Source organism: Stegodyphus dumicola, chromosome 9 (assembly GCF_044657685.1).
Source record: "Stegodyphus dumicola isolate Sdum_Otavi_A_Nest chromosome 9, ASM4465768v1".
Taxonomy (NCBI): Eukaryota; Metazoa; Arthropoda; class Arachnida; order Araneae; family Eresidae; genus Stegodyphus; species Stegodyphus dumicola.
Genome location: NC_140776.1, coordinates 181,215,084 through 181,237,919, shown reverse-complemented (window position 1 = coordinate 181,237,919; position 22,836 = coordinate 181,215,084). Strand labels below are relative to the sequence as shown.

Here is a 22,836-nt window from a genome sequence, read left to right as displayed (position 1 = left end):
AACTGATGAACTACAGGCCATAGTCTGCCTTACACAATTGTGCTTTTCTTTAAAACTTCCATGTTTTGATACTTCTCAAAACTGTTATGCAGACTACTTTATAAATAACTGATTTCACTTCAGTGACAGACTAGGAAATTAAAAAAAATTATATGGGAAAAAAACTGAAAGGTTTCAAATTTTAAATTACGTCCAAAGGGGTGTTTTTTTAATGCTTTGTGTGTTACTTTTATTTATTAAATATCCTGTGCTTCGCACTTAAACCATAAATTTCAGTTCAATAGCAATGTCGCAAAATGATTTTTAAATAAACCTATCGTTACAATTTCCAATACACAGTTCTGCATGCTGGAGATAAAAAGGGACAAAGGATTCAGGGACAAAGCCCCTTTGGACTAAAAATGCATTTCATGAAAAACAATACATAATAGTTACCTTTAAGTTACAGTAATCTCCAGTTTCTTCAGGAGCTCTTGGTTTACATTTTCCACAGCAGAAGTTACAGCAACAGCAGAAACAACAACATAAGTAACATCCAGTAATAATACCACAGAAGACAAACAGGGCCTGAAAATAACAAGAAATTTTCTTTTTTTCATAATGAAATCAATAAAAAGTAATTTGATTGGTTAAAACAGTGCTTCAAAACAATACTGGATTAATCATTATAATCTTCTACCTTGAATTAATTAGAACTTATGTCATACATCTTATTTTTCACTGTACCCATTTGATCTCCCCCCTTAACTGTATTTCTTTTAGTTGCTTATGCTTATTTTATTGCACTAGTTTTATATGAATGAGTTTAAGATGACTTTTGCGACTTGTTTTTTAGTGCTTACTGTTACATTTAAAAAAAAATTAAAATCTATAACTTATCCTTTTTTTTTCTTCTCAGTTTATTAGCTTATTTTATAACACCAAGTTCATGTACATATGTTTCAGATCATTTCTGTGATTTGTCTTCCAATGTTTATTGCAATACAAATTAAATTACTTGCCTTTAATTACAATACATTCTTGTGCCGGTTTGATTTTCAGTCTCTCAAGATGTTTAGTTCTTAACCCTGTTACTGCATAAATGCTATCTTAATATATAATAATGACAATATAATAGATTAATTTCAATGGGTAACAAGTTTTATCCTATTCAGTTATGAATCTCAGCCTTGCTATAGCACTGCCTGTTGTGTTGCCAGTGCACAAATGGTCACAAAAAGCCATTAAGGGACTTAATAAATTTAATTGCAGTCATTAAAATGTAAAGCTTTTAAATAATTTTTTTAAATGTGGGGAAAAACATTTCCATCCCGATTAATCAATTACTGGTACTTTCTTGTTAAGGTTCTATTGTGCTTAGTCATCAAAACTGACAAATTTAATTACCTATTCTGTGAAATACATATTTCAAGTGTGGACAAGGGCTTTTTGTGGTGGCCACTTTGTGAGGACAACAAAGAAGTACACAATTATTTAATGCATTACAAGTGTCATAAGCAGAAACTGTGTTTCAACTTAAATATTAATAACAACATACCTTGCACCAACCACTTGTGAGTACAAAATAAGTGTTTACATTTTCTTCTCCAAATTGTTCAGCAATGTAAAGCCCGAGCGAGCCATAGTTATCATATATGTTCCTTTTAGTTAAGTCACTGAGGATGCTGTGAGCTCTGTTAATATCCTTAAACTAGAAAGTCAGAAAAGATCAATTAATCACAATTACAAAAATCAAATTACAAGAGATATCGAAAACAGAATATAGCTATATATGACAATAAAAAGTAAATAATAGATAAACACTGAATCTCTAGTTTGAAGAAAGAAAGGGTAGAAATTGCATTTTTCTTGAGGGGAAAAAAGAAGACCATTTTGATCTCCTACTTCAGTTCTTTTAGAGCAGTATTTTTAATTTATGAATCTCAAAGCTCCTTTCATATAATGTACATTTTATATGCTCCCTAACAACTGAAATTACATTATTTAAACCTACACTGTGAGTGTATATTGCTAGTATGCAACAGGCTTGAAATATTATTTAATAGCTGTCGGGAATACTACGGCATCGTTTTACTGTTTCTGTGTGCATGTAATGGGAACGTAAATAAGTATCTCTGAAACAAAATTGCTCATCCAGAGTTCCTGACCTACTAATGTTAGTACTTACGAAAAGTGGAAGAAAGGTAAAGAGATGACCATACCTGGTGAATATAAACACTAGAGACTGTCTTGTTTGTTGAAAGCAATAGGTGGTTCAAATGAACAGCAGAATATGATACAACTCAAAATACAAGTGTACATAAGCTCACAGTTCATCAAACTTTGTTGGACATGGGTCTCTGCAGCAGTTACCCTTTTCATATGCCTCTTAACCAGGATGAAGTATAGCAGGCCTCCTCGTGGTGCAACCTGGGTTACGCTAAATCTGCTGAGTAAAACCATATGCATTCAGCAGTGTCAGGAAGTCATAAAAGAACTTCCCACACGATATCTTTTCAACGGGTACTTTCACACTGCAGTATTTATGGGAATGAGATGGCTGATATGCTTGCGAAAATTTTTCCTCTTGGGCTTGTAATGGCTTGGAGTGTTCTCTCAACAAGCCCAGCTTCTGTTCCTGACCACCCACGAACAGTTGCATCTTTTAGACCACTGATGGGGCATGACTGTCTACAGAATCATTTATTTCGCATTGGATTAGTTGATTCACTGTTGTGTGTTTTATGTAATAGTGGATGACCAATGACAACAAAACATTCGAACGAGTGTGAAGCACTGACAAATTTTTCTTGTAGATTTCAGCGCTATTGGCAAGCAAGGAGTTTAATGGCCTAACGTCCAATGTAACTGCCATTTGACAAATCTAGCATCAAAAACATTTACAACATTTCCATCATGACTGCAAAAATGTAATACTAGATCAAATTAATCACAACTTCTTTTACATCATGTCACAGTATACTGCATCTTTCAGATGAACACTTGGTCAACACATGTATCCAGATCATAATAGATCAGTGATGGATATTAAGCTTTGAGGAATGTTTTCAGGGTATCCCTGGAATTTGTGTACATTATTACAGATTGCATCACAACAATTGCAAACTATATGAACATCCTTGTTGATGAATTACATCCTTTCATGGCTTTGCCTTTCTTAACAGGAAAAGACTTTTCTAGCAGAAAAACACTTCTTTATGTGAACTGGAATGTGCTACTGTAATTTGAGGAACATCCTGATGAATTCCAGTATATGTCCTGCAGTTTTAAATTGCCAAATATTAATACTGTTGAGCACATCTAGAACGTGCTGGTTCATAGCTCACTAATCATGTCCTTTAATTTATGGGCACTGCACAAATTCTGGTTGTAAATTTAAGACAATGGTCTTCCATATACCTCCCATGGGCATGTAGAATCCATGCCACAATGGCCTGCACATGTTTTGCATGTCAAAAGTACAGCAGCTCAGTACAGTCAAAAGTCATTAATTCGGACACCCATAATTCGGAATGATCTATAATCCGGACCTCAAAACTAAAAACTTTCTGCACATGCGCATAGGCGTTTACGCGTGCGCGTAAGACCTTTTACGACTGCGCATATGAGTGTGCGCAAGTGCAGAATACGTTTTCGCGTGCGTTTTATGTATAATGGACGTATAAGCTAAAATTATCTATTTCAGTTAATGTTGATGATTGCGTTGTTCCTTAATTTTCGAATTGGATCCGGCCTATTATTTTTTGCAGACTGTAAGAGCAATTTTATAAAAGTGAGCTTAAACTTTCGATTATATCAAATAGAATTTCCGATATATATTTGCTAATATGTAAAGGATCTAAAGTGAAACTATGTTTTGAAATCCGAAATCTGTTTATCAATTTCACGCTGCTCGGCGGGGGGAATGCCGCGGCGGGCGTGTAATGAATTGGAAGTTGATCTGTCAGCACTATCCTTATCTTCAGCGCAGATGTTTTTATTTTATTTGGCTTATAATTCCTTACCAAATGTAGTATTTCATCTCGATATGCTCCGTCTTTGATATGATTTAAAACAAGTTCCTCGTCATTATAATTCGCTTCCGATAGCGAAGAAAGTGAGAGAGGTTATTGAAAACGAAAAAATTTCGATTGACAAATTAGTCGGTGTTCTCGACACAGCAATTATAGGACTTGAACAGCGGAACTTTGTAACTGAACAAAAAATTATGTCTGTTTAATAGAATTAAAGAGAAAGTATTATCACATGAAACGAAGCAAAACTTAAACAACTTACATTAAAAGAAATGTTTAATAAAGTAAACAAATAAATATTAAGCTTTTTCTTTTTGCAAATTTTGATACCCTTTAGATCATAATTGTTCTTTATTTCATAAATTACAGTTTCATATTTTTAATTTTAGAATTTCTGCATGCCATCTTACGAGATTTAAACTGATGATCTATAATCCGGAAAAATCGATAATCCGGAATCGCCAAAGTCCCGACGAGTCCGGATTAACGACTTTTGACTGTATTAGATCAATTTAAATCTGGTAAGATGGCATGCAGAAATTATACAATCAAAAATATGAAAAGGTGGTTTATGAAATAAAGAGCAATTACGATCTAAAAGGTATCAAAATTTACAAAAAAAAAAAAAGCGCTTAATAATTATTTGTTTATTTCATTAAACATTTCTTTCAATGTAAGTTGTTTAAGTTGCTTCATTTTTCGTGCTAATACTTTCTCTTTAATTCTATAGACAGACATAATTTCTTGTTCAATTACAAAGTTCAATTGTTCAAGTCCTGTAATTGCTGTGTCGAGAATACCGACTAACTTATCAATCGAAATTTTTTCGTTTTCAATAACCTCTCTGTCATTTTCTTCACTATTGGAAGCGGTATTTTCTAAATCTAGAAACATACCACAGATTTCGCTGTAAGTTAATTGATTGATGATTGGAGCATTGTTGTTGCAATGAAAAACATGCTATATGCTATATCATCTTCATTTATTACCACTTCTCCTCATTTCTTTACAAAATCCAATAACTGAAAAATTTCGCCTTTAGTTTGCAAGGTCCGAAAACCTTCAAATTCGCGACTGTCATCTTCATCATCCTCACCATGAAATATAGTAACTGGCCATAAATCATGCCAAGCATTTTTTAACATATCTGGAGACACATCCTCCCACAATCTTGCGATGCTCCACACAGCAGATTTTACGCTAAAAATTTTTTTAAAGTTTTGAATAGTCTTGCTATTGTTCAAGAAATTTAATATAGATTTTTAAAATGCTACTTTACACTTGCATTTCAGCATATGCACTATTCACATATCCATAGGCTGAATGATAGACATATAATTTGGAGGGAAGAATAATACGGATACATTATCTTTCACTAAAATTTTACGTGAAGTATGCGCCAAACAGTTGTCAACAATCAGGACTATTTTTGAGTCATCAGGTAAACCAACCAAGTTCAAATGTCGCCAAGCATCGGGTATAAAATGATTTTCAAACCAATCATTCATTAACGCTTGTCTCATCTATGCTCTTTTATTTGAGAGATATATATAATGGGGAAACTGTTACTCCTTTAAATGCTCGAGGACGTGCAAGTTTTCCAATTACGAAAAGTTTGAAAGTTTGCACTAGGGCGTTCCTGCAGCATTTGCGCACGCTAAAATTGTTAGTCTCGCTTTGGAATCTTTGACACCAGCTGGAGCCTTTTCTGTAGAGGTTACCATGGTATTTCACGACACATATTGCCAGAAAAGACCAGTTTCATCAGCACTGTAAATTTGTTCTGGAGATAATTGTTCACTAGTAATGAGTTCAATGAATTCATCTGCAAATTATTGAGCAGCTTCAATATCAGCTGAAGCTTTTTCACCTGAAATGTTTAATTGTCTTATACCATGGCAATTTTTAAATTTGGTTAACCAACCTGTCGAATATCTGCTTTCAGTGTTTAAGTTAATTTCTTCGTGAAATATTTTGGCTTGAGCCATTAGCATTGGACCCATCAATGGCACGCCCTCGCTGCGATGCTTTCCGACCCATTCAATCATCACTTTGTCATCATGATAGTCACTTTTAGCGTAACAAACCCTTTTTCTGTTATTCATTGCCAGTGGGGTGTTGGAATCCACAAAAAATTAAAAAAGTTCCTTTTTCTTTCTGCTTATGTCATATACAGCTAACTTTTCAATATCATACTCTTCGCATAATTTTGATATGGATATGCCTTTATTCATTTTTTGCAGCAATTCCACTTTTTGTTTAATGGACATCGAAACATGCTTTCGCTTTGTAGATCCTTTGCAGCTCCAGAATTGGACGCTCTTTTAGACATAATCGAAAGTTCAAGCTTAATTTTTATAAAATTGCTCTAACAGTCTGCATAAAATAATAAGCTGGATCCAATTAGAAGATTAAGGAACAGTGCAATCTGCAACATTAACTGAAATGCCTTAGAATCAGTTAAGATAATTTCAGCCTAGCTTACATCGTCCATTATACATTAAACGCACAAGCGTAAAGCACACCAGAAAAAAAAAAAAGTTTGCTACTTTGAGGTCCGGATTATGGATTTTGTACTGCATTACATTAAGTTTATTATTAATTGAATTATGATTGTATATAATTATTATATTATTATAATTATTATATTGATTTTACTGTTATTTGAATTATGATTATTACATTGATTTCATTGTTAATTGAATTACTATCAATACAATAATTTTATTATTAATTGAATTACATTATCATGCTAATCTTTATTAATGATCTCAGAAAGATTAATATTTCTAGATAAATATTTTTATTACTCTAAATTTTACCGATTTTAAGAAGTTAAAACTCTTACCTTTTCAGAGGCTGCAGGATCATTAGGATTTTTGTCGGGATGATATTTCAAGGCAAGCTGAAATATTAAAAGTATGCTGTATGTATACAGATTAAATTAAATTAGTAATTTTGAATTTATGCCTATATTAATGAAAAAAAAATTATGAAAATAAAAAAGTTTAACAACATAGTAACAAAATCATTGACAATAAAATACATTACGAAGAAGGGGAAATTAAAAGCATTTCAGTAGTTTTTCCTCTAAATAAATTATAATTAATGTAATAGAAAGAAATTACAATCTTGAGCTCAACAAGATATCGACTGAACAGCTGTGATACTGCAATTGTTTTAAAAAAGTACTTTATGTATTATCCATTTACATACAAAAAAGCACTCAAAAACATCTGTAATTAATTCTCAGGCATCTAGAGTACGAATCAGAATAAAAATTGAAATATTGGTTTAGAAACCAAGTTCCCGCCATTTTTTTTAATTTGAAAAATCTGTATGATATTAAATACTTTTGGCACGAAGTTGTACATCATTCAAAAGAGAATACATTGTTCTACCTAAATATATGTTTCATTGTTACTAAAATACATTTTCTTGTTATTTACAGATCATTAACATGGAATGTCAAGTTGAGAAGAATGAGCATTTTCGACACCTCCTTCTTTTTGCCTTTAATAAAGGTTCTAAGGCCATAGAAGCTGCTCGCAACATTTGTGTTGTGTATGGAGTGGGTGCTATACCTGAAAGAACTGCCTGTGATTGGTATGCAAAGTTCAAAAAAGGAAATTTTAACCTCAAAGACGCACCTTGTTCTGGCCATCCAGCTGAGTTCGATTGAGAGCGATTGAATCACCTTTTGCATTAAAATCCACGTTAAACAACCAGGGAACTGACAAATTCACACTTTATGTATCACCAAGAAAAATCAATGAGCCATAATCTCCGCTGGTAGTATTGGATTGGTGGCATTGGTGATATTGGAATACTTCACCTCTTTCGATCTCTTTCAAATGCTATGCGGGGAGTTTCTTTCAATACTGATACAGAAATTAGAGCTTGGTTGGATGACTTTTTCATGTCTCAAACAGGTGATTTCTACCAACGAGGTATTGAAAAACTTCTTAAACGTTGAGAAAACATTGTAGACAACAAAGGAGAATGCATTTTTAATTAACTACTTGCATATGTTTATTGAAAAATAACCGTTCAACAAACATTTTTAAAAACAACGGGAACTTAGTTGCCAACCCAATAAATAAAAATAAATGCAACAAAATGTTTCTTCAAATAACTATCTTCTGCTCCTTCCAAAAAAACCTGAAATTTCAATTGAGAAACAAGTCTTGATACTCTGTACTAAAATTTTTTAAAGAATTTACGTTACTGAAAAATAGCTCTATTGGAATTCAGCATTTAGAAATCTTGTGCAAAAAAAAATATTATGATAATTCTAAACAGTCAAAAGTCTTTAATCCAGAATTGTCGGGACTTCGGCGATTCCGGATTATCGGTTTTTCCAGATTATAGATCATCAATTTAAATCTGGTAAGATGGCATGCAGAAATTATAAAATTAAAAATATAAAACCGTAATTTATGAAATAAAGAGCAATTATGATCTAAAGGGTATGAAAATTTACAAATAAAAAAAAGCTTAATATTTATTTGTTTACTTTATTAAACATTTCTTTCAACGCGCACATGTGTAAAGCATACATTACGCATAGTCGAAATTAGAAAATTGCAACCAGAAAATTATTTGATGTGTATTCGTGATATTTATAATGACAAGGAATTTGATTTAAATCATATCAAAGAGAGTACATCGAGATGAAATACTACATTTAGTAAGGAATTATAAGCCGAATAAAATAAAAACATCTGCCCTGAAGATAAGAATAGTGCCGACAGATCAACTTCCAGTTCATTGTGCGCCACGATGTTTTAAAAAGTTTCTACCATAATGTACTCAAGTCTCAAGCAAAATTTGATCACACAAAGACTGATGTCACTAATTTTCAGAACTGATCAAAACTGATGCCACTAATTTTCAGAACACACTAGGGGGGGAATCTAAGGGCAACTACATGACTCATACCACAGTTCAAACTCATACAAGTTGTGCTTAGAATGTACCCTCACCCTTCCCCTCTAACGGGAAGTCCAGAGTTTTATGAGATCAAATGCTATGATTCCAGTCTAATTATTTTATTTATATACTTTGCATGACTTAATATTTCTTCCTAGACATGAGCAATATTCTGTAGTGTCAATTCATTAACTATTAAGCAAAATAAACACAAGTTTAGGACATCAAGGAAAAAACCACCACAAAATGTCCTCAAGAAAGAGGATACCACAAAATTCCTGACTGTCAATTTTACCATGAAATTTATGGTGCAGGTAAACCAAGATTGAGAAACAAACAATGGGGGGGGAAGGTATAAATTTATGCAAGGTCACTAAAGTTTTTAACTGCTTAGGGCCTCTAAAAGTCTTCCATCTGGCCCTGCATCAATACCTCCGATGGTTTACCATCGCAAGAATTATTGGTGAATCTTCGGATTATGGTAACTTGGTGATTTTTTGGTGAAACTTTGGCGACCAGCCCTGCTATAGCAACCTGCTAGTTTTTTTTTTTTTTTTTTTTTTTTTTTTGGACGCCATTTTGTTTTCACAAAACAAAGGCAATTTTTTAACTCAACATTTTTTCTAACAATCTGCTAGCCAAATTACGCTTATGCTAGAACTTTTATGGAACAAAAGTGCTTAATCATGACGAAGATCAGGTGTGAAATTGGGAGAAAGTGTAAAATCGCCCACTGCTTGCCTCGTTTTTAAGAATTGCATATACACGGTATCCATGTACACGTCGACCTATTTTCACTTTAAAAAAATATCCCAGAATTGCACAAAAATGGCATTGAGCACACTCTTGACTTTATCCATGTACACATCGACCCATTTTCATTTAAAAAGTCAAAGACAAAAATCCAATTCTTGTAAAAAGCACCAAACAAATAAGTGGGCAATTCTGCACTTTAGCAGCGAAATTGTTTCTAAGTGCTTATTAGCTAAAATCCTGATTGGAATTTTCCGGAAAATGTCACATTACATGTCTCCTGATCTCTCATTTCTCTGAGACAAAATAATCTGTGATTCGAACTGTGTACTTCTCAGATTATTGCTTAAGTCCTAGCTAGTAACCTTTATTGCCTTACCAAAATGTCGCCAAAGTACCTGTTACCATATTCCAAAGATTAGCCGAATTATCTTCTATGGATTCTCAACCCACAAGAAATTGTTTTACCCATTCCTTCCCAGTAAAATAGGAATCAGATTATGTAACATACACATGCATTATTTTACTTCTTAAGCATTATTTTTGAAGCATTATTTTATTTTTTAACATATAATACCTTCTTTAATCAAAAATTTAATAACAGAATAATATTCAGTTTTAAACTTTTTGGAGCAAACTAGAACATGATTTTATTCAGTCAACATTCCAAAAAGAAGAAAAAAAAATTTCTAATGAATCTTTCAGATTTATTCACCTAGCATTAACATAAAATATTTTTATTATAAAAACTTACAACAGGACCATTATCTTGCATGCTTATTCAGCAATATTGTTAAGTTATTGTCTATTTCTAATTTTAAAGCAGATACAGCAAGTTTCTCTTCCATGGTGTAAAAATGGGCTATCAGAAAGATTTCTTTAATGAAGGGAGAAAACATGATTTATTTAAACTTACACTTTTATATAATTATACAGAAAATTGAATAATAATTCAGTCTTTTATTGGTAATTTAACTAAGGTCTGTATTTAGTAAAAATACAAGATCCTAGTTTAGAAATGCACAATCCTATGTTTTATACATAGTATTGTGCATTTCTACACTAGGATCTTGTATTTTTACTACTTGTATTTTTATATACTTTACTTTTATAGTTTCCATAATAAATGGAAACTACAAAAGTATATAAAAAATTATATATTTTGTAATGAAAAACACTGAATTCAGTTACTTCAAAAAAGGCATTATATAATTTGTATGCGTCATTTAATAGATTGAAAAAATTAGTGGAATGAAACTTAAAAAGTTTTCTCCAGACCTCAAGTTTTATAAATCCATCCATGCTGCTTGCCAATATATTTGACAACACCAGCTCTACAATAAAACAATATGTGGTACATGTACTAAAACATAGTATTACTTTTCTATTATTTTTATAATTTGGGTGATCCAAAACTAATTTTTATATTAACTGTAACATCTTATTAAAAAGTACCATTAATTTGCTTACCTTTCTGTATGTTTTTTTAATATCATCAGCGGTAGCAGTTTTTGGTAGGCCGAGGGTTAAATACAAAGAATCTCCCGAGGTGCTGTGAAAAAAATAATGAGTAAAGATATTTAGAGAATAAAAATATATATCAGCCATCCTATTCAATAAATTAAAAATACGAGTAATAAAACACTTCAGGAGTGTCACACAAAATGGCATCTGAATTCAATTTCTTATGTATTAAATGTATATGCACAGCTGACATACTGAATTATATATCCATTGCATTGTATTTTTCCTCCTCACTCTCCAAATAAATATACTGTAAAATGTTCTGGAGATTTGTGTTGATTTCAGAAGGTTACAAATTAACAGACAGATCCTACAGTTCACAAACATCATTAACTAAGTAATATGTATATAAATATTTGGTTAGGCATTGCCAATTTAACATTTCTTTAATCTTGACAAATATTCCTCAATATAAAATATGCAGGTCAATTGGTGAAAAATACACACTTGTTTCTTCAATGTTAATATTCATATTATTTTTCACTTTTTTATAATACAGTAAAATCCTTATTAACTGACAACTAAAACTTGCTGATTCTGGATTAGAACTTACAGGGGTTGGACAAAAATATGGAAACACCTTTAAAAAAAACATGTTTCTTTGCTTAATATGGTGTAGGAAACCCATTGGCATCCAAAACAGCTTGCAGTCTTCTCGGAATGGATCGCATCGGTAACACAACATTCATTTCAGCAGTCACTTTTGCAGCTGTGGTCTTCTTATTTTTCGTCACGATTGCCCTTAATGATCATCTGTCACGATCACTCAGGACACACTTTTGTCCGCGCTGTGATTTAGCAGATGATGTTTTTCCGCTTTTCAAATATGCGGAATAAATCTTCGATACAGTACCTCTTGAAACACTAAACACCTCGGCTACCTTGCTTACGGAAGCACCCACCATACGTGCTCCAACAACTTGCCCATGTTCGAAGTCTGTTAACTCTGACATAATGCAATGACAACCTCACATAACAGTACTCCGACAACAACTGAACTGTTTAGCACATTTATGAAGTTGTATAGGTGGCGTCAGTAGTCAAAAATGCCAGCGCCACCTACATATTTCATTAAAATCAATCTTTCTTTTCAAACATACATTTCACAAGGTGTTTCCATATTTTTATCCATCCACTGTACTTGCTTGTGTTTTCTGATATTAAATGTAGAAATTATAGCCTCTGAAGTCCATAGGTTGTGTTTTTTTTTATCTATCCACTATAAATGAATTTATTCATGACATTTTGAAGAACTTCTAAAATTTCAGGGCTAAGCTCATAACACTTGGGGTTTAAATCTTTAGATTTAAACCCCGAGTTTAGCCTTTAGCCCATTTATATATATACAGAGTTAACCTTTAGCCCATTTTATATATATACAGAGAGAGATTCTACTCTTGGGCCTAAATTTCAGATTTAAATTTAGACCTTCAAACATTCCATTGTTTTGATGTTGTCAGTTAATTGAGTGAAAGTAATGGATGGCAGCAGCACACAGATGCTGAAATAAAATGTGGCAGCTTCAATACAGATGTTAGTTAAGTTATAGTTCTAATTTATTTATATTGGCTAACTATGGCTTTGTTAGCAGATTTTAACATTACTAGCTAAAACATTACTTGTATGTTGCAAACCGCTAGGTCATGGGCCATCACATAAGAATTCATATGACTGAGATTAATTTCAATATACAGCAGCTCAGAAGGATTTATCATAAAGCATATTCTGTTTTTAGGATAAAAAAGAAAAAAAAATATAAAGTTTTAAAGAAGTTAAAATTTCCTAAAATATTACAAAAAAAAAAAAAAAAAAAAAAAAAAAAAAAAGATAATATTTTGCTAATAACTGAAGTTTTCAGGTAAAAAATCCTTTCAAGAAGTAATTATCATCACAAAAATTGTTGGCATTACCAGAGAAATGAGGTATACGAGTTGAAAACACATAAAAAATTATCTTTATCTAACAATATAAAAGTGCCATTGATGCCTTCTACCCAGTGTATGAAAATATCTTCATCTGGCCCTAGTTATAAAGATAGATTTTTTCATACTATGGAATATTAAAACATAGCAGAATCTTTATGCATTTTTATGATTTTTTATTACTCTTAATGCAAAGCAATTTTTAATCAACAGATTCCTTCAATAGAGATACCTGACAGATGCCTTTTAACTAGATATTCAACAAAATAGGAAGCAATGTTACAAAATAGATACATCACTGATAAATACATTTCCCATATGTTAATTTCCATTATTATAAAATTAACTTTTATGGCAAGAAGTTGAAGAAACGTTTACTATTTTAATGATACTGACTTTAATGTTACATTTCTCTGCCATTAATAACAAATATCAAAACTCTTCAGAAAATCTAAAAGTATAGCTAATTAATTTACACTGTGATGCAAATCTTACTCAAAGATTTAATAAATATATATATATATATTTTTTTTTTTTCACTTGTCAAAAGTTAAATACTCTCAGTAATGAATTTCACTTTGTTTAGGAATGCATTTATACATGAATAGTTTTCTTCCACAGTAGAAAATTAATAAATCTAAGAAAATAATCAGACTGGCCAACGAGAATATAAGTTGTGATGGATTTAGTCATTTTTCTTCAAGTTTAAAAGCTTCATCAAAACTGAAATGCCATGCGATACTGAAAGTTGTAGTAAGAAATAAAGAAGTTTATAATTATTTACCTACAAATATACTTGTGCCATTATTTTTACTGTTTCTGAATATGTAATAAATAAAATTTAGTTTAAAAATTTTTCTCTGGTGAATTTTTTTTTTTTTTTTTTTTTTTTTTTTTTGTGTTAAGAAAAAAATTTTTTTCACCAGTTGATTTCTGATCTCTCATCATGCATTCATGCATTTGGCCTGGATACAAATTAAATTCGAGAATTCGATATAAGCTATTTTATAATTAATTCTATTGAAGAATTTGAAGAAACGTGGGATACTGACTTTCAACATTATATATTCACAGAGTTTTGTTTGTATAGTGTTTGTCTTATTCTTTGCCATTGGAATTTTTAAAAAATAATTAAGAAAACCATGGCAAATTAGAACATTAAATCTATGTGAAATTTAATACTACACTGGTATTAATTTTACGGAAAGTACTATGTATTTCAAGAAAATATAATACGTTTTTTTTTTTTTTTTTTTTTCAAGTACCAAAATTATTTTGGGCTAATCTTTGGAATATGGTAACAGGTAGTTTGGCGACATTTTGGAGGCAATAAAGGTTACTACCTAGGACTTTGGGAATAATGTGAGAATTACTCAGTTCCGATTACGCATTATTTTGTGTGAGGGAAATGAGAGATCATGATATATGTCATGTGACATTAATGGACGAATCACTGTTCTTTAATCGGAAAAGGGGGTAAATTTGTAAAAATATCTGCTGTACTTTATAGCAGTAGTTTCATTCTATGTTCTGTGAAACAGTGTTGTTTAATATTTGGATCCCATGGCCCTATATAAAGTAAATCCAAAATTTTTATCGTGTTTATGTGTAATTGAAAAGAATTGCTTAATTGTGGATAAGTATGAATGTCCAATATGTGGGAATGAAATGAGATTGTGTGAAAGGAAGGATATTACAGATAAGTTTGAATGGCGGTGCAAGAAACCTGGTGAAAATGGACATTTTGTGATCCGCCATGCACTCAAGATTCTGTAGAAGATTAGGTAAGTTAGTATTTTTAATTATTTGAGGATATTATTTTTATGCATTGTTCTAAATGTAAGGAGTAAATAAATTAATATGGTATTGTTGGAAAATTGTTATTAGCAATGATTTAGTTTAAAGTAATTAGGATTGTAAGCTAATTTTTATTAATTTAATGTATGTGCTTATCAATATTTTAAGTAGTGTTTTTTAATTTATTTATATTTTAATTTAATGATCGTGATTTTGAGAGTTATATGTTTGTAGTATTTTGGAATACGTTTGAGTAGAAGTAAATGTGCATGGAAAGAATTTAAGTATTTGACACTAAGTATTTGTAATCATTTTTAATGTTTTGTTATAAATTCGTTGGTGACATTTATAATATATAATTTAGAGGTAAAAGTTTTTGGATATTTTATTTATTTTATACGTGCAAATGTCCATCCTTGGAAAGGGTATATACTTTTTCACGATCAGGTAACTTCATATATGTCCTTTTTACCGAATTTAAAGATTCACAAAATTTTCATGCATTTTCGTGAAATTTTTCTAATCTATGAGAAAAAAGCAGTGTACATGGATATAGTGAAGAGTGTGCGCAATGCCATTTTTGTTCAATTCTGGGATGTGTTTTTAAGTAAAAATAAGTTGATGTGTACATGGTTTAATTATATTTTAATTAAATGATAGTTATTTTGTGAATTATATGTTTGTAGCAATTTGGTATACGTTTCAGTGGAAGTAAACGTGCATGGAAATAATTTAAATATTTGAGACTAAGTATTTGTAATGTTTTTTAATGTTTTGTTATAAATTCGTTGGTGACGTTTATAATATATAATTTAGAGGTAAAAGTTTTTGGATATTTTATTTATATTATACGTGGAAATGTTCATCCTTGGATAGGGTATATACTTTTTCGCGATCAGATAATTTCATATATGTGCTTTTTACTGAATTTAAAGATTCACAAAATTTTCATGCATTTTCATGAAATTTTTCTAATTTATGAGAAAAAAGCACTGTACATGGATATAGTGAAGAGTGTGCGCAATGCCATTTTTGTGCAATTCTGGAATGTGTTTTTAAGTAAAAATAAGTCGACGTGTACATGGTTACTGTGTATGTGCGATTTTGAAAAACGCGGCAAGAAGTTTGCGATTCTGCACTTTTTCCCAATTTTGCAGTTAATAATTGTCATGATTAAGCAGTTTTGTTCCATAAAATTTCTAGCATAAGTGTAATTCGGCTAGCAGATTGTTGGAAAAAGTGTTGAGTAAATAAAAAGAAAAGAAACATGTCTTTACTTCGTGAAGACAAAATGGCGGCGAAAAAAAAAATAGAGGGTTGCTGTAGCAGAGTTGGTCACCAAATTTTCGCCAAAAAATCACCAAGTTTCCATAATCCAAAGATCAACCTTATTTTGCATCATTCAGTCAAACTTTAATATGTAACAAAGCTATGTATATGTTACGGTGAAACACCGAAACCTAGAGAATGTCGACTTTCACCGTTGAATGTTAACATTCACATAGTCTCTTGGTGTATGTCCGAAATATTTTCCAAATACTCTTATTTCTGACTTACACCGGTCAATGTCGACATTCATCATGTCCTAATGGTGAATGTTGAACATATAACAATATTATATTTTCTTCTCCATAATTTAGTCTCGAATAAACGCACTTGAGACTTGAAATAAGAACTTAAGAACATGAGAACCTAAAACACACAATACATTCAAAATGAGAAAGGAAAATAATAGAAGTTAAAAATGTACTTAATTATACAGTACGTTCTAAATGAGAAAATAAAATAACACTAATAAAAAACTTACTAAATTATGTGATTCAAATCTTATTGATTGCAACAACTTAAACTATTATGGCACTTGATGACCTCTCTTTTCGACTTTCACCAGAGCACTTATCTGTGATTGTCGACATACACCGGTGAGGGTCTGAATATACAAGAATGTAGTGAAATATTCGGTCTTTCACCAACGTATTTGGTGAATGTTGATATTCTCTGGTGAAAGTTGTCATTCTCCAATTTCGGTCTTTCACGGTAACATATACATTCTTTCAATATACATGAAATATGTATCTAAGATTAATACCATTTAAAATTGAATTTTGCTTAATTTATAAATTTGGCATCAAATATTTGCTGATATTTTTTGATATTTTAATATAGTAAGTTAAATGTTTAAATAAGAATAATGGTCAATCTCTTTGGTTTTTTTTCATTTTAATTTGCCATCTTTTGGGGTTTTTATTTTAATTTAGCAATCTTAGATATTTCATTATAATAGAGAAAGAATATCATTTTTTATATAACTTGCGAAAGAATACTAAATGAAGTTCTTGAGTACGTAAAATATGAACACTGTAATGTCAGCAATATCTCATATTTACGGTAACAACTGAAACTCCAGTCATTTGATTGCCTAATTAAATTACTAGCATGAATAATGTTGATTTCTCTCCTCTGTCAGAGGAAGCAATAATAAAATAAAGTTTACTTATTAGATATTTAGAAAAATTAAAACAGAAATTTAGAAAATTAGAACAGGCATTCAACATGAAGTAACCCAAATTACTATTTTATATCATTCCATCCTTTATAATATTTGTAATTATCTCCCCATAACAAAACAAACACATACCATATAAATAACTTCATTTTCTTATAATTTTCGAGGAAATAAAAGAAACAATATAACAATTTACAATCAGCAGCATAATATTTTTAATGTATTTAAGTATAATGGATTACAAATTTCTACATAGATAGATCCTGCAAGTGTCAATAATAAGAAATTACAAATTTACACGATTTACTCAGCTTCAAAAGTAGTTTAATTTCAAGTTTGAATGCTAATCAGAAAGCTATCTTCTCCTACAGCTTTTAAATATGAGATAAAAAAAAAAAAAAAAAAAAAAAAGAGTTTAAAATGAAAAAAAAATTTTTTTTTACTTATCAATTTCTCACACATATTTATACGAAACTCACATATGGCTTCCAGCTTTCGTGATACAGAAATTAATTTTTATACCCCAAAACAATTCCCCCCCCCTATCTTTTTTTTTTTTTTTTTTTTTAAGAAAAAGAGGAAAGACAAAATAAGAGAAATAACATTGAATTCAATAAATTTTTATACGAATACCACGAATTTTCTACGGATTAAAAGAACGGTTCCAGTAACCCATTCTACGCCCACGCAGTGTATTGTTCTCTACTATTAAAATATTTCACAATTTATATTAAAAAATTTTTAATTTAATGGATTAAAAATTTATTAATATTTGACTACACTTACGAAAGTTTACGAGCAGACGCAGCCATAGTTATGTAAAGGTACAGAGAAAAACGGCAATAATTAACAGTTTTCCAAAACTGCTAAGGTATAATTATATTTAAGTTAAAAACTGGTATAAACATTAATCTGTCAGTTCACTGCAGAATGCGGTAGCGAAATTTCGGAGACATTACTTTGACGTCAGTAAAGCAGAAGCCAGAACACAGCTGTTGCCATTTTAAGGAAGAGTTTTATTGAAAATAATGCAGTTTATGCATGAGTGTGTTGCAATGCAAAGTTACGGTAATTTTAAATCAGAATGAAAAAAACATGGTTGAACAAAACATATTTTTTGTGGATCTTATAATCAAGAAGAAATGAAAAGCTCTTTTGGCCTTGAGGATCATCAATGATATAAGTTAGAATAAGAGTTTTATCGATTGAAAAGATTTATTTTCTTAGCCAATGAACTGTTGCTACGAATTTCTACATAGATAGATGATTTTAATGCAATTGTGGCGACATAATTCGCGTTAATGAAGCGCCATCTGTGAAACTTCTCGCATGCACTTTTCTTTTTCGCCAGAATGGCAACGTAAAGAAGAGCGAAGAAAAGAACGATGACTGATTTTTTTTGTCTGTGTGATTCTATATCTAAAAAAATGTAAATAAATATTAATCGTATTGGAGTAAGAGCAATGTTTAACATTTCATATGGTTAAGACATCCACACTGGTTTACCCGGATGCGACTGAATTCAACTTATAAAGTGTCTGATGAAAAAAAGAACGTACGATGTTTCTGTAATTTTACGAGATGTCACTGACATTATAAGCACTTTATAAATAGTCACCTGTTACAGAATAAATGTTATGGACAGCGTTGTAAGAAGCTACTTACCCATTTTTAAAGTTCCGCAATTTTTTTCCTGAGTTTGACAGTGGATTGAGTGATAGTTTCGATTTCGAAGTGCTTCTGGTGCGCATGGATTACATCAAGAATTGATGAATCGATTGTTTTAGTGCGTCTGTGAAATGTAAATTCCGAGCGTACGTGGGACTGAAATACTTCTAAAATGGTAAGTCAACTTTAAAAATTTTAATTTTGTTCTATATTGCAATATAACTTCAGCGGTAATGAATGCAGTTAGAATTTTCAGAATGCATGCGAGAAGTTTCACAGATGGCGCTTCATTAACACGAATGATGTTGCCACACACGCCCTTCCCAGTGATAGCTTTATACCTCGTAATCTTTCAGGTATGCAGGAAATCTCACCCTTCGTCCAGCTTTTGTGTTTCTAGGATGAATATCTTGGGAAGAATCATTGTCTCTAGGAGGTGGAGGTGAGATTTTGGAGTTATCAGCTTCATGTGTCGGGAGATTTGTTGTCGTTTCATTCTTGAGGCTGAAACCTTTCCTGCATACCTGAAAGATTACGAGATATAACGCTATCACTGGGAAGGGGGTGTGTGTCGACATCATTCGCGTTAATGAAGCGCCATCTGTGAAACTTCTCGCATGCACTTTTCTTTTCTCCAGAATGGCAACATAAAGAAGAGAGAAGAAAAAGAACGATGACTGATTTTTTGTCTGTGTGATTCTATATCTAAAAAAATGTAAATAACTATTAATCTTATTGGAGTAACAGCAATGTTTAACATTTCATATGGTTAAGACATCCACAGCAATTATACGTGAAATTGCTATATTTTTATGTAACATGTAACGCGAAAAAAAATTTTAGGAGACAAACTATGTCTGAAAGTAAGAATACAGGGGCAAGTCCATTTAACTTTAAGTATTTGTATCTCGGTAATTTCGAGAGAAATGGCCGAAAGTCTCCATGACTTTATGAGTTATCATGATTTTTATTCAGAAGTTAATTCTGGATTAATTATTTAAGAACATAATCACTGTATCGCAGCTGACTAATACAACTAATACATCTGAGGGGCAAAAGTCACTAATAGAAAAATACCAGTTTATTGAAATTTATGTTTTGTTACTTTAATTTGAAGAGAATCTTACGTTACTTAACCATTTATTAATAATTTCAGTCTTTACTGTAAGTTCTCCTTTCTGTATTTCTCATGAGAATGCAAATGAATAGCGAATATTTAAACTGAGGTTTGTTATTTTGAGCCACGGCGAGCTTTCCGGCACAGCGCTAAATTATTGCTCTGACAGCAGCAATTATTTCGCTTTGCGCTCTCTCATTGCCGCCGCTTTAATTCTGATGTTCCGGTCTACTCGTATTTAACTGTGTAGCCCTTGACTACCGTTTAACGTTTGATTTAATTTGGACTGTTCTAGTTTATTTTGTATCACTACGAGTTGTGGAAATTGTAACACATGAGATTGCCTTTGTGTTCTATATCTTGTTTAAATAAAAATGTTATTTCAACCTTCTCAGGACTCTGTTATTGTTGTCAGACATAACGATAATTCGCTTCGCATCTGTTAGCGCTGCTACTAGACTAAAACAGCATTACCAGTTCAAGTATCCGTACAAATGGCGCCCAAACAAATTACGGATCATATTGCAACAGAAAGTGGCATTTACTCTGCCCCTCCTAAGACTGCAGGTTCCACCAATACCAGGAAATCCAACGGAAGGCTTCTGGTGCATTCTAGATACTTCGGTAAAACTTGCTATTATGTCCAAAGGTGGAAGTTCGGTAGTGACGTTCTTGGAACAGTTAAAGATGCATTTTCTACATTACCCGGCTACAATATTACAGATGATCATAATAACAATTGACGCGGTTCGAAGACAAGCTCTTCGAAAACTGGTACAAAGGTCTTAGTAAATTTTTGTTGGGTTAACTAATCAGAAAAGATTACAAGTTAAAAATATTCAAAACCGGTCTTGTGAAAGAATTCTCAGTGGTGAAAGAATTCTCAGTGGTGAAAGACAGGGCGAAATTAGAAGCAAAAAGGTTTGTGGATATCAGACTAAGTGGAAGAAATGAGTGATTTTATATCGAGGAAAATACAAACAGTGAACTTATAGTGCCGAAAAAAGCAAGATGCATAAGTTATACAAATAAAATTGTCTAGTTTGAAGTTTTTTTTTTTTTTTAATAACGAAACTTGATAACTTTAGAAGAGTTATTCGAGAGAAGGCGAGTATCAATAAGCACACGCACAGCGGGCTATGAGCAATGGTCAGCGGATATTTTCATAGATCTATAACGGAAGGGACCTAATAGTTTGATGATAGTAGACGGTTTGATAAGCGGAAGAAATTTTCACCCAATAATAGCGATTGCCAAAATAAGTATCAGAAGAAGAAATTGAGGAGCGATATTAAGACTTTTAACTAATCAGTGGGACTGAAATACAGAGGATACAGTTACCCCACAGAACAAAAAATCCCTCTCAGATTAAATTAAATACATTGTTGATAAAACATTTGCTTCTTCCAGTGATCCAGATTCATTTAAACAATGTACGAGTATATGCATTGCAAGGGCGCAAAGTAGTTTTTTGGCAGAATTTTTTTAGAAAAAATTTTAGAGTGCAGAGTGTTTCGCATTGCAGGAACAAAAATGAATTTTTAAAGGCTATGAGGGCGAAAATTAATTAACAGGAATCCACTGTGCAGTTAGAAATGAGTACGCTGGTGGAAAAGAAGCTCCAGCTTTGGACTTGAAGGAACTGAACGGGGACGAGAAAGCGAAGCTGTAGCATCTACTAAGAAAATTTTCAGATTTATTTGATGAGGCCCCAGCGTTGACTCAGGTGGTAAATCGCACAATAGAAACTGGAAATAACTCACCCCCCGCCAAGCAAAACCGTACCGCTAATTATGTTCAAGGGAGAAATAATAGAACAACATATTTCAGGAATGCTAAAGAATAAAATTATAATTTCCATAAGTAGCCCTTATGCCCAAGTAGCCTTATAGTACTATGCCGAAAGAAAAATAATCTCTCACCTATGGATTTTAAAGCATGGCGTTTTGCTATCGATCATTGAAAACTAAATAACACAACAAAATATTCGGTTTACCCCTTACCAGAAATTTAGGTCGAAAAATCAAATCCACAAAATACATAATGACGCTAGATCTCATCTCTCGATACTTTCAGATATGTGTGAAACCAGAGGATGAGCGAAAACCAACATTTATTACCAAATCAGGAATTTACCTCTTTTTCAGAATGCCGTTTGGCTTACACGGAACACCCGCTACATTTCAAAGAACTATGGATATTATCCTGAGATCTGTCCTCGGAAAATCTACGTTTATTTATTTAGATAATATAATGGTTATTATGTAGACAATAGATTAGCGTATTTAGGATTTATGCGTGTTTTTTCGTTCATAAAAGAAGCAAGTTTAAGCGCGGCAAAAGAACTTCGATACCTGGATTATAAGATATCTCAAACAGGAATAGAAATGGAAGGTTCTAAAATCGTAGCAATAAAAAAATAACTACCGCTTTATACGGAAAATAAGTTAGCCTTATTTGGGAGCTTGTGTACCTATTATAAATCTTTATCAAAGATTTTGCTTATATAGTAAAGCCACTATTACACTTAAAGAGAAAAAAGCCTGATTCACCTGGTCGGCAGAAACATTTAAAACACTTAAAGCGGCATTAATTCATGCTCCC

The 22,836-nt window shown here is 31.8% G+C and overlaps 1 protein-coding gene across 1 annotated transcript in view; it reads right to left on the bottom strand.

Annotated features, from left to right (window-relative positions):
• Positions 1-18,427, bottom strand: part of LOC118191311 (dnaJ homolog subfamily C member 5-like) — a 39,079-nt gene extending 20,652 nt beyond the window's left edge. The window contains exons 1-5 of the mRNA XM_035362112.2: positions 18,234-18,427; positions 11,169-11,250; positions 6,862-6,918; positions 1,538-1,690; positions 436-567 (exon numbers count right to left, since the gene is read on the bottom strand). Of these exons, the coding sequence (XP_035218003.1) occupies positions 436-567; positions 1,538-1,690; positions 6,862-6,918; positions 11,169-11,250; positions 18,234-18,259 (450 nt within the window). The 5' untranslated portion in view covers positions 18,260-18,427. The remainder of the gene's footprint in view (positions 1-435; positions 568-1,537; positions 1,691-6,861; positions 6,919-11,168; positions 11,251-18,233) is intronic.
• Positions 18,428-22,836: the final 4,409 nt, after the last annotated feature.